This window comes from Aythya ferina (genome assembly GCF_964211825.1).
Source record: "Aythya ferina genome assembly, chromosome: 1".
Classification (NCBI taxonomy): domain Eukaryota; kingdom Metazoa; phylum Chordata; class Aves; order Anseriformes; family Anatidae; genus Aythya; species Aythya ferina.
Genome location: NC_140296.1, coordinates 88,950,326 through 88,962,659, shown reverse-complemented (window position 1 = coordinate 88,962,659; position 12,334 = coordinate 88,950,326). Strand labels below are relative to the sequence as shown.

The following is a 12,334-nucleotide window of genomic DNA, read 5'->3' as shown; positions in this document are numbered from 1 at the left end:
ATATTGTGAGGTAAATAGTATGTATTTGGCGTTCAGTACTTTCAGGAAGCAGGATAGGTGGGGAAGAAAAAAAGAGTTGGGATGGTTGTGTGGCTGGGCCAAAAAGCTGAGCTGCACTCTGCTGCAACCTGCTGTTGGGCTCCTCTGCTGATTTCCCCCTGCCTCAATTATGGCACATTTGGTGACGATGCAAATAATGCCACATATGTGTCTTTGTCAAGAGTTTTCAGATGTATTGGTGAAATTCAAAAGTAAGCACGCAGTGCAGTAAGACTTCTTCAGAAACCAAATAGCCTAGAGCTCTTGGACTAGTCAAAACCCTGATAATGAGTCTCTCATTTTAGTCCCCAGGTGCTCTTACTGCTTCTTCGCGACCAACACAGCAAAACGTGGGCTGTAAATCCAGTGTCTGTGAAGAAGGAGTAAATATGGCCTGGAGACATTCTACACTGAATGTAAACTGTAGCAGCCTGTGCTGATTTTTGCTTTTGTATGCGAAACTGATCCCAATCATGTAGAAAAATGTACATAACTACTACAAGAATTAAGAGTTAGAAGTAAAAATCTGCCAAAGCGTTGCTTTTTTTCCAGAAGTTATTTTTAAATGTCTCCTATGACTTAGTAAGGATGGAAGCTAAAACTCTTTGCCTAGGGCTTTGTTTGTTTGTTTGTTTTCTCTTTTCTCTTTTCCCATCTCTCTGGCAGACTTCTCTAGGACCTTGAAAGTTTTGTTAGCTACGTCCCACATGTCACACAGTGTCACACAGGATCTTCGTCCCTGTTGTCTCTCCCTTTTGCCTTGCAGTCCCTCCATCCCTGTAGACATGTCCTTCTCCAGTCTTGGAGCTGAGAAGGGGCAGGCTTAGTCACTGCTTGTATAGGAAACTCCAGCTGAAAAGCTGCCCAGTGCAGAAAAAGGCAGTGCTTTCTTAGTGCACAATGTTGTCAAAGCTCAACACAGATTTTGAAGCTTTTCCTGTGAAGCAGAGATCTATCTGATACTGCACCCATTGGTATGGTGTTAAGTACTCACAAGAAGACAGTATCTGCATCATGACTACTTTAAAGGGATGACTAATTATTAAAAATTTAGTTTTATAGGCATTTTAGGTTTCCCTTTCTCCCACAAATTTGGCAGAAGCATTATCCGGGAAGTCCCAGCAAAATTCCAGCTTTCCTCTGACTTGGCAGATGCATCCACAGGCTGAAGGAGCTGGGGCTGTTCAGCCTGGAGAAGAGGAGGCTCTGGGGACACCTTGCAGCGTCCTTCCAGGAGCTAAAGGGGGCCCACAGGAAAGCCGGGGAGGGACTCTGTGTCAGGGCGTGGAGCGATAGGAGAAGAGGTAATGGCTTTAAACTGAAAGAGGTTAGGTTTTGACTAGATATGAGGAGGAAATTCTGTACTTGGAGGGTGGTGAGGCCCTGGCACAGGCTGCCCAGAGGAGCTGTGGGTGCCCCATCCCTGGAGGTGCTCAAGGCCAGGCTGGATGGGGCTTTGGGCAGCCTGGGCTGGTGGGAGGTGTCCCTGCCCATGGCAGGGGGGTGGAACCAGGTGGTCCTTAAGGTCCCTTCCAACCCAAACCATTCTATGATTCTGTGATCCACGTCACTGTCCTGCATCCAGGAGCAACTAGAAAGTGGTTCTCCTACTCCAGGCCATGTGTCCATGTTATTAGGGAAGGTGGTCCTCTGCCCATCTTTGAGGTGAGGAGTACAACACGTGAAGACCGGACTTTTGAGAACTGGATTTAGAGCACGATTTAGGTTTTTGCAGCTTGGGTTCCTTTAAGCCTGGGTGCTAACTTGCAAATTAATTTTGCAAAACTGGAGTCAAACCCTGTGTGGTTGTTCTGATGTGTGGAGTGTGTTTACCTACAGACATGACACGCTAGCAATGTGATTTGTGCAGGTGACATCCTTTCTAAATGGGGGAGAGCTTGAAATGACAGAGATCATTCAAGGCGATGTTCTGTACTACTCACATTATTATTATTATTATGCAGGATTTTATTTAATGGGCAGCAGGAGAGCTAAATGTAAAGATCACACCTATAGCTAGACCAAGTAAGTTACTAATACAAACTTGTGTTACCAAAGAAAAGTTAGATGCATCCATTTAAACACCAGAGGGGAAAAAAAAGCTCTGGCTGTCATCACTCTGTCCACACGGTGGCACACTTATTCCATGGACAAAAAAAAAACACAGAAGATTTCCCCCTTTCACCTCCGCAGTATATTGGCTATGGTCTTTAATGTTTGTAATAAAAAAGAGCTGCCAGGCTTTGAAGGCTTGACTTTCTGCTGTGTGAGCACTGTTACTTCTCCACTATTGAGGATAGGGGGCTTTTTAAATAAGATTTTTTTTTTTCTGTTTCTTCTCTGTGACCTTGAATAAAGAAAATGGATTTATATTTGTATCTGACCTTTTACATTTTGTGAAGTACTGTGTGTGTTGTTTTTTTTTTTTTTTTTTTCTTTTTGTTTTTTTTTTGTTTTTAATTCTCTGTGCTAGAAACACCATGGTGCTCTCCCATTAAGGTGAAACATGGTTATGCAAACTGCAGGACACCTCAAGGGGAATATTACAAGAACGTGCTGGGGACGAGATGCGACATTCGTTGTCAGAAAGGCTACGAACTGCACGGCCCTCAGCAGCTCATTTGTCAGTCAAGCAAACGCTGGTCCGGGAAGGTGCTGTGCAAACGTAAGTAGTGCCGAGCTCCGTGCGTGGGGGCTGCTCCTCAGGATGGGCAGCCACTGGGCTCTGCTTGTCTTTGGGCTCGGTGTAGCTGCAGCCTGCGAGTGCTAAGGTGTTGAAAGGAAACAGCCATCTCCTGGTGGTCATTTGTGTTATAGACATCAACAATTTGGCTACGCAGACTGGCTTGTCACCTGAGGATGTTGCAGGGGTACGTGGCATGATAAGTATCATGAGAGGACATAGATAATGAACATTTTATGAGTGTGGGATGTTGATTTGTAGGGAGAGTTTTATGACAAGAGCCATAAAACCTCTTTAAAATGTCATCCCTCACGGGTTTTGTAAGCTTATGCTATTTGTATCGGGTGTCTGAGTGGGCTCTTGCAGTAAATCGTTTTCTGAGAAGACAGTAGCTGACTGACATTACTCTGAAAAGTGGGATTTCCCTAAATCCGTGTTTCCCGTTGCAGAGAAGCGCTGCCCCACCCTCTCCATGCCAACCAACGGGGGCTTCAAGTGTCTGGATGGCGCCTACTTCGGCTCGAGGTGTGAGTACTACTGCTCGCCGGGATACCAGCTGAAAGGCGACCGCATAGTGACGTGCATGGACAACAAGGTGTGGAGCGGCCGGCCAGCTTCCTGCGTGGGTGAGTTTGATGCTCCTTCTGCATCTTGAGGCTCCCTGGACCTGCTGCTGCTTGGGTCCTGCAAATGAATTCCAAAATGTGCTTCTGTCCAGTTCCTGGGGGAAGAAAAGTGGCTGTCCTTTTTGGAAACAGGGAACAGTTTTCCAAGAGATACAGTATGCACTCTGCCCCTCAGTACTCAGTCACAAGTGGCTGAAAGTCACTTACCTGTCTAATGCACGTGCTGTCAGCTCCAGGCATTACCACTTTAATAAAGCTCACAGAATCACTAGGGTTGGAAAAGCCCTCCGAGATCATCTGGTCCAACCATCCCCCGACCACCAATGTCACCCGCTAAACCATGTCCCTAAGCACCACGTCCAGCCTTTCCTTAAACATCCCCAGCGATGAGGCTGCTATCAGTGGTCTGTGCTTTACAACACTTAAAACAACCCTCCCTGATCTCATGGGTAACTCTTTTTCTAGGTTGTAGTTACTTTGCTTGGCTAGCAAGGTCTCTGTGCTGCCGTGCTGTCTGTCCGTCACGCTGCCTGCAATTTAATGATAAAACAAGTTGGAAACTAGACCCTTTTTCTGACCTCCCTTGTTGCATTTGAGTTTTGCTATCAAGGTCTCCAGCCATACCTGGTGAATATGGGTGGATTGTAGTCACCAGCATGGTTGCAGTGAGCTAGGCTGAGTTTCAGCCAAGTTCATGTGAGTTACGCCAGCAATCTGCATTAGGTAGTCAGCAGTCTCCCTGGAACCCTGGCTGGAATAACTGTTTTTACATCCATACATCGAAATGAAGAGAAACAAATATTGAGATTCAACTTTTCTTCTTACTAATGAGATTTCAGCAGATACCGAGGTCCCAGCTGGTGTTCTTTTCTCTGGGAAGTCTCTGATTAAAGGGTCAGCAGCTACCCACAAAAGAAAGCACTTTATGGCCATCTGAATTGGCTACCAGTAATCTAAGCTCGTGGATGGCAGGATATTTATGCTCATTTTTTTTGTGTATGATAATTTGGTTTTCCTCAGAGTGCCTGTGGCTCAGACTAGGCTAGTAGATAGCTTTGGAGTCTCTCCACTGTGGCTTTCCATTCACAGAATTTTATTCAGTTTTCCTGTTACTTGCTCTTGTACAAATGTATAAATGGTCCTGCTGCTTAGGTCCAACCTGTTTGTGCTATCTCTTGTTTTTATTTACAAATATGAGCCACATCCTTCTCAGCAGTGTGTGCAGAGGAAGAAAAACAAACCCTTTTAGGTTTGGGAATGATAAAATGTTGTTTCTCTGTATTTCCTGGCACTTTCAGAACATCATCTGTTTGCAGCAACAGGGTGCTTATTGCAGAGGATGCTGTCTTGCAGAGTAGGGGGTAAGCAAATACAGCTTGATCAAAAAAAAGAAGCTAGGGATAGCACTTACACTTCTTTTTTATTCCAGAAATGCAGGTTGGTTGTTATACAGGATATGATTGCAAGTCCCAAGTAACCCGGTAAAAGTAAGGCCATTATTTAAGCTCTGACAATACCACACAGTATGGAGAGGACCCCTTCAAACCCTGTGTGCACATAGCAAGTTAAGCACTTAGCAAACTGTTTAAGGTTATTTTTGACCTGTTGACAGGTAGGAGGGGGACTTTTTTCTCACCAGACACGACCGTAACAGCATAATGCAGTTTGTGATTCAACACACACCCTCACTGTAATTCAGTAGGACAAATACACCGTCAGTGAATTGGGCCAAAGCTTCCCATGGACCAGAAGAGAACTGGCTGAGCAAAGGCTCTCCCTTGTTTTCAACTGAGGATTAAAATTAAGGTGAAGGGAGCAATGAAATGCAAAGGCAAAGGGGGTTTTTAATTCTTTATTTATTTGTTACTTTAACATATCAGCAATTAGTTGCACTGTGCACGGTTGGGATGTTTCATGTGATCACAGACAGAGGCTGGTAAAGTTCATGTCACTTGGAATGGGTAGGGAAGAGACCTGGGGACACCACAGGCATTACCATCAAGTATGGAAAATTTCTCCAGACCTGAATTTATAATCCTCTTGAAAACATGGGGCTCTCCTCTACCCTTTCATACTCTACTTGCACTTCTTAGCATGTTTGAACAAAAGTACTTGGGGGTCACAGTGCAATATTGAAGACCCATGTAGGAAGGGGATCAGGCTAGTATCATTGCTGAAACAGGTATTCATTAAAATGGGAAATATTATTTTTTCCAAGAAAATTAGGTATGTTTTAACAGCCACTTATGGAAGTCCTTATAGAATTCCTACAGCATTCTGTCCTAAAAAAGTAGCCTGTCTCCTGTCTCTCCTATAAGGAGAAGGATGTCCTTCATGACACTGAAATAACTTTGACTAAAAAAGCTCAATGTATAGCCAGTTCGGGTATCAGTTAGCTAAAAATGCCAATGCTCACTTGAATATTGTATGCATAATGCACTGTAACATGGATTGAAACAGGTATTTTCCTCCAGAAGATTGGAAAATGTCACCTTTTTTCCTTCCACGAAGGTTTCATTTTCCTGCAGATTGTCGAAGAGAGGTTGTGGTAAATGTCTCTCACCGTGCTAAGTCATCCTTTTGTCACCTCCTTGGAAGATCGTATCGATAGGTAGTAAACGAACAGCTTCCAGCTCGGATGCCTGAAACACGCTCTGCACTCTGAGTCATTAATTATACAGGCTCTGATAATGGATGTTTTGAAATACAGAGCAGTGCCTTGTGGAGGGGGTGGGGAGAGCAGAACAACGTTTTTCATTCACCCTTTCATGCTTTTGAGTCTCTTAATCTCCTTATGCTTTTGACGCAGAATAATGTTTTGAATTAACTTCCAGCCGTCTCTAACATCATCAGCCAGCAGCAATGACAGGGTTTTTATGGAGCAGCAGGCTCTTTACCTACCCCACACGGACTCTTGAGCAATCATTGGCCATTCAATACCATCCCCTCTCCTTCTTTCCTGGTAAGACCTCTCTCTCCTCACCCCAAGCTCACAAGCAGCTGTGAGCGAGGCAGTAAGGGCGACTCCCAGAAGTATGTAAAAATGAATCAATCCAAAAGCTATTTAAAAACTTAGCATTTTTTCTCCTCAAAGTTCAAAAGGCTGCTTCAAAATTGAATATTCCTCTGCTTTAATGCTGCCATTTCTGCAACACCGCTGCCCAGCGTGGGACAGGGTACCAGTCGCTGCTGCTGAGGAGCCAAGAAAAGTGACATCTGACAAGAACGGAAGAGCAGTGGCTGAACAGCCTTGAATTTTTCTTAAGAAAACTCCTTTTCCCTGCCTATGATGTCAACTTTGCAGGCAAGGTTCACCCATTGAATACACAGCTCTGCCAAACAGCTTTAACAAATGGATCTGATGTGTCATCGGTCTTTCAGCAGTGATGCTGCAGTAACAGCATTGGAAGAGCTGCAGGGAGCCGGAGCACCTTGCAGAGTGTCCTGGCTCCAGCTCTGGCCAGGAATTACGTGCTAAGTGACAGTCTGCGACAAGCCACAGCTCCCAGGATCTTTTTTCCCTCTTCTAAAAACCTCCCCAGCAGTCAGCAATCTCACCTCCGCTGGGGTTTGTTTTGGAATCAGCTTAATATCCTAACCTCCAGGTGGCACCTTGCTCAAGTCGCACACTTGCATTGAAGATTCGGGGAGTTGTGTTTCGGTTTTGTCACCTGTGTGTTTGCCTGCATGTTCTGTGGTCACCGCCTCTGCAATTAAATGATGATTTTTTTCTGCCTTGTCTTCCCTCTGCCAAGCAGTGGCCAAGGTGCTCATGCTGCAGGAGGGCATGCAAAAAAGGACCTGAGAGCTGGAGCTGCTTGGCGTAACAATGCCAGAGTTCAGTGCCTGTTGAATGCTAAGAGACATCGGAAATGACCAAAGAAAATACCTTTTCCAGGATTTTTTACATTTGGCTAACAAAGCTGCCTGGGCCCTGGCTGCTCGGTGATGTGGTTCCCACAGGAGCTGTATTTCTTGTCTTGGTGGTGGGGAAGTCCAGGCTGGGTCGTACCAGTCTTCTCTGTGCTAAATAATGCAATGAGCTTTCTAGTGAATTAAGTGCTTAAAGCGCTGAGTCCTTAAATACCACTCAGACTTTTGTTCCGTCCTTACATTTATTTAATTCACCCTGTCAGTACTGGGGTGCTGAGCTGTAGCCACAGCAAACAGGCCAGGCAGGAAGCAGATGTGGTGATATCTGGCTGGTTTTCACCCAAATTCAGCTGTGCTGTGGGTTACTGGGAGCAGTGCAGTTTTGCAGAGCAGGGCAGAGCCCTCAGCTACGGTGTGAGCAGGTCTCCAGACATAGCTGGAACATATTCTGAAAATTAGGGAGTGAAAAACACGAAGGAAGGAGACAAAGGGCTCCCCGCAGCTGGAGCAAGAGCTTGGAAATCCTGCTGGTTCATCCTACAGTAAGATCTGTGACCTCACCGAGTTAAAAAGGTGAAGAAAAGAAGCAATAGAGGAAAAAATAAGGGCGTTAGGTATCTTTAGTAAAGGGTGTCAGTGTGAAGAACAGGAAACTTCAAAAGCTGTTCAGAGGACTCTGCTGTTTATTCTTGCTGTGCTTTGTGTAGTGGGAACCCACTGCCAGCTCCAATTTCTTCTATTTGTAGGTGAAGAGCAATCCTATGTCATTGCTGATTTGCAAAGCCTGGTGTGTGACTCCGTGGATTTAGACTTCATTTTGGGTATAACCCAAGAGACGGTCAAAAAACTGAGACTAAGTTATTTAGAGTAGATGTTTTAATGCTTGTGGTGGTTTTTGGGCTTGGTTCGCCCGTGAATTTCTCCTCTGCTAGCTGTATTGACAAGGAAAGACCAGTTGCTGTGCATCACCTTTATCCTGCACATCAGCCTCTCTTATCATCACCACTGGTCTCTTTCTGCTGAATGACAGTCGCAGCATTTTAGTAGCACTTAATCAAACTTTCACTCAAGCTCTACATTTTGCTTTGCATTACCTGTAAGGCATTATTACAAGAATTACTTGAGAAAATCAAATGCAGCAGCAATTCTCAGCAAGATGATGATTTTATCCATCTTCTGCTGCTTCTCTTTTGCCATTGCTGCAGGAAAAAAACAACCGTCAAGTTCATGGCAATGTGCAAGGTTGACATGCAGAGACAGGTTTATGTGCAGTGCTTTACAGACACAGTTAGCCCCGACATCCCCTGCAGAGATGCACAACGACAGGCAGAGCAGATGAACAGAAGGTCCGGGGTCCTTGGGTACAATCTCAGGCAGCCTTCCTTAGAGTTCAAAGCTAGAGGCACGTAATTTTTTGACACCACATTTTAAATGGTGACTGTATAAGAAAAGTTATGAGAGGTACTTTGGCTCTGCCTGCCTTGGTTGGATCAGCTCTGGTGCTGAGGAGGCCACCTGAAGGTGGCCCCGGGTTACACCAACAGCAGGGAGTTGTGAAGAACATAAGTAGCCAGAACAGATGCACGGGGTGCTCATTTCTCTGGGGTTTATTTCTACAGATACAGAGCCGCCGAGAATCCAGTGCCCGAGCGTGAAGGAGAAAACCGCAGAGCCCAACAAGCTGACGGCCAGAGTCTTCTGGGACACCCCGGAGGGAAGGGACACCGCCGATGGGATTTTGACAGAGTAGGTGGAAATCTGTAATGCCTGTGTTTTCTCTCTCTCTTTTTTTTTTTTTTTTTTATTCCTAGGATCCTTGGTTAGTAATTCAGCTCATGAGGGTGGCCAGGACTGTTTCCTCTTCACTCATTAACGATGTTTATTTCTAGCTGTCGTGTATCAATGACCTGTAAAGAATTGCTTTGTTTAACTGAAAGAGAAAAATCTGACAGCTGGGAGGTGAATCCCCCAGGACCTGGCATGTAGAACGGTAGCAGGTTGGTGTGGTTATTGCAGAGCTGATGGAACAGATAATGGTAGCATTTTGATTGCACCTGTGAAATTTTCCAGAGCTTCTTCGTGGGTCTCTTCTCATAGTCAAGAAGTTCTGTTACACAAAGCAATGGAAAGAGAATACTGCACTGGAGGTAGAGAAAGAGACAATTTTGACTGCCTATAAAATAAAATAGTGTCACAATATTTGTGATCATTTTTTAGCTTCTTCCTGAAGCAGTGCTGGCTGTCAGAAGTCTCTAACTGCTGTTAAAGAGTTCTTCGGTTACCTTTAAAGTAATGCTTCTCATTTAAAACTTAGGTAGCTATAAATATTTCATTTAAACTTAACACTTTCTTTAAAAATCCTGTTCATCTTTATGGTTTCGCAGTTATGCTTTCCAGAAGAGCAAGGTGCATGTGCGATGGTACCGATGGTTCTGATTTGCCCTGTATCATGCAGGATTTATACCCATCTATCCATCTAGCTAGCTTATTGTAAGGGTAGCAGTACAATGTGTGTGTATATATATATATATATGCTTCTTTCAGGAGGCAAGTTAAATCTTTTAAAAGTGTCTTAGTGGACTTAACCAAAATTTCTTGGGCATTACATGATGGTTAGCTATGCTATGAATTGTCTCTTAGGAAACAAGCAGTCCTTGACTGCTCTGCTCCCTTCTTGTCAGCAGGACAGGTCCCTGTTGTTAAGAACGGGACCTGAATATTTGACTGCCCTGGTCTCTGCTTTGCAGTTTCTTCCTGTGCTTGCTCTCAGTCTTCAGTCATGTAGCACAACCAGACAAGCTCAGCATGCCCCAGACTTCACTCTTTTTAGGCTTTTACAGCTTTGGCAGTAGGACAATCCTGGTGAATTTATGAGTGTTTGTCCCATTTTATCTCCTGTTTTAGTGTTATTTTGAAAGGCCTGCCCCCAGGGTCACATTTTCCAGAAGGCGACCACAAAATCCAATATACCGTATATGACAGAGCTGAAAACAAAGGCACTTGCAAATTTCTCGTTAAAGTCAGAGGTAAGATTGATGTTTTACACTCTACCTACACTCACTGATTTGCATCTGGCTTAGGAGGCAGTTTTAGAAACATCCTCAGCTCTATATTTGTCTGCATAAATAGGTGTATATAAAGTTTATGTTGACTCTGTAACTGAGTGCACCATCCTGCTCCTGCTGGGACCCTGGGGACCCAGGCTTGTAGCAGAGTGGGCACCAGACACTCTGCAAGTTGGGGAAGGGCTCTGCTGATCAGTCCTGCTGCATAACTTGGAGCCTGTGGGCTGCTGAAACAAATACCTGAAGGAGTTCTTTCAGCTGTGCCTCACATCTCTCAAGAAGGGTGGCTCTTTCACAAGGTGTTGCAATCTGGAGTCAAATCCATGGAGAAGAGATCTCTTTTTGCACCATGACCTTTTGTCACCCTAAACCACAATCACATGTACACACACATGTATCTGCATCATTTTAATTTACATATGAGGGTTTTTTTGTTTGTTTGTGTTTGTTTTTGTTTTTTGTTTAGTTTTTACATCCTTTAACAATAGAGGTAGCAAAAGAAAAACATCTTCCATCCTGGTGTTCCACTGGCCATACTACCCTGGTAGCAAGGTGATTCATGCCATGTCTTTCATTTTTTTTCACCTCTTTCTTGCCTGAAGTCAGGCGCTGTGTGAAATTGAACGCCCCAGATAATGGCTACATCAAGTGTTCGGGTGATGGAAATAACTACGGGGCTACGTGCGAGTTCTCCTGCATTGGTGGCTACGAGCTGCAAGGAAGCCCAGCTAGAGTGTGCCAGTACAACCTGGGCTGGTCGGGCGTGGAGCCAACCTGTGCACGTAAGTGAGTATTTCACCACTTCACTGGAAGGGCTACCAGAGCAATGGTTCTCACGGAAGAGAGAATTTGGGAAGGGAGCCTGGGGAGGAACAGTTACAAACTAATGCCCTAGAGATAAGAAACTCAGCATCTTTGTCTTCCTGCCAGTTCGCATTTACACCTGAAACATCTGCTACCTTTGGCTGTTCTATCCTAGGAGATAACGATGGTGCCTTAAAACTGGCGGCGTGTTTCAGCCCAGACCTTTGTACAAAACTTTACATACTGGAATTGATCCATCTTCTAAGACAGAGTACAGCTTAAGATAAAATTGTTGGCTTCTATGAGGCCAGTCTTTCACCTGTACCCTCTTTATTATTCTCTTGTTCCTGTGCTTCTGGTATCTAACAGTTGTTTGTCCTATTAAAACTAGATCTCTTTTCAGTTCTGCTCTATAACTCTTGTTTTAAATTTAATTCTAGCCATGAATATTAATGTGAATGTGAGGACTGCAGCTGCACTTCTGGATCAGTTTTATGAGAAGCGGAGGCTGCTAATTATTTCAACTCCTACTGCAGCCAACTTCTTCTACAGGATGCAGTTGGGGATGCTGCAGGTAAAGCACAGTTCAGGGGGTTTGCAGTGGGTTGTAGCAACCAATTTTTCTCTTTAAAGACACAGGAGAACAAGCTCCACTGCTGGTATAAATCTGTAAACTTCAGATGCTGCACTGCAGCCAGAAGAGGATCTAGCTGAAGTGGTGGTGGTTCTGGATTAATCCTTTTAATGTTTGGTTTATTTTAAACATCTCCCCAGTTTCTAATTCGGCTCTGGTCTGGATTGTACTGCCTCTGACTGACCAGTTACTCAATCCCAGGCAGTTCTGTCCCTCTTCCACCCTCCTAAGATTAATTTAATATTAACTTGTGCTCTAATAAGCATTACTTAAGTCAGTTCCTAGAGGAGTTAGGAAAAAAAATCCACTCAGCACTTCAGTGGCTACACTTCATGCAAACCAGGCTTACAGGCGTTGTAACTACAATATGAAAATGTGAAGAAATAGATAGAAATAGAATAGAAATAAGTTGTGTACCAGCAGACTCAGCATAAAAATCACCCAGAGTGAAACACTGGGTGATACTACTGTGGTATTTTGTTCCCAAAAAAATTAAAAAAAAACCTTCAGGCAATGGTCCTTATGTTATTTTTTTTTTTGTGTGTGTGTTGGGTTCTTGCTAGACTAAGGGGTGTACCTCAAAAATGTATCTGTGTCCTGGGGAAGCAGC

General features: G+C 44.3%; 1 protein-coding gene across 2 annotated transcripts in view; it reads left to right on the top strand.

Moving 5' to 3' along the window:
• SRPX (sushi repeat containing protein X-linked) overlaps nt 1–12,334 on the top strand; it is a 45,709-nt gene that overhangs the window by 29,660 nt on the left and 3,715 nt on the right. For both annotated transcript variants that reach the window (XM_084507184.1, XM_084507183.1), the window contains 6 exons: nt 2,513–2,704; nt 3,172–3,348; nt 8,841–8,967; nt 10,126–10,247; nt 10,889–11,068; nt 11,531–11,664. In XM_084507184.1, coding sequence (XP_084363310.1) covers nt 2,513–2,704; nt 3,172–3,348; nt 8,841–8,967; nt 10,126–10,247; nt 10,889–11,068; nt 11,531–11,664 — 932 coding nt within the window. The remainder of the gene's footprint in view (nt 1–2,512; nt 2,705–3,171; nt 3,349–8,840; nt 8,968–10,125; nt 10,248–10,888; nt 11,069–11,530; nt 11,665–12,334) is intronic.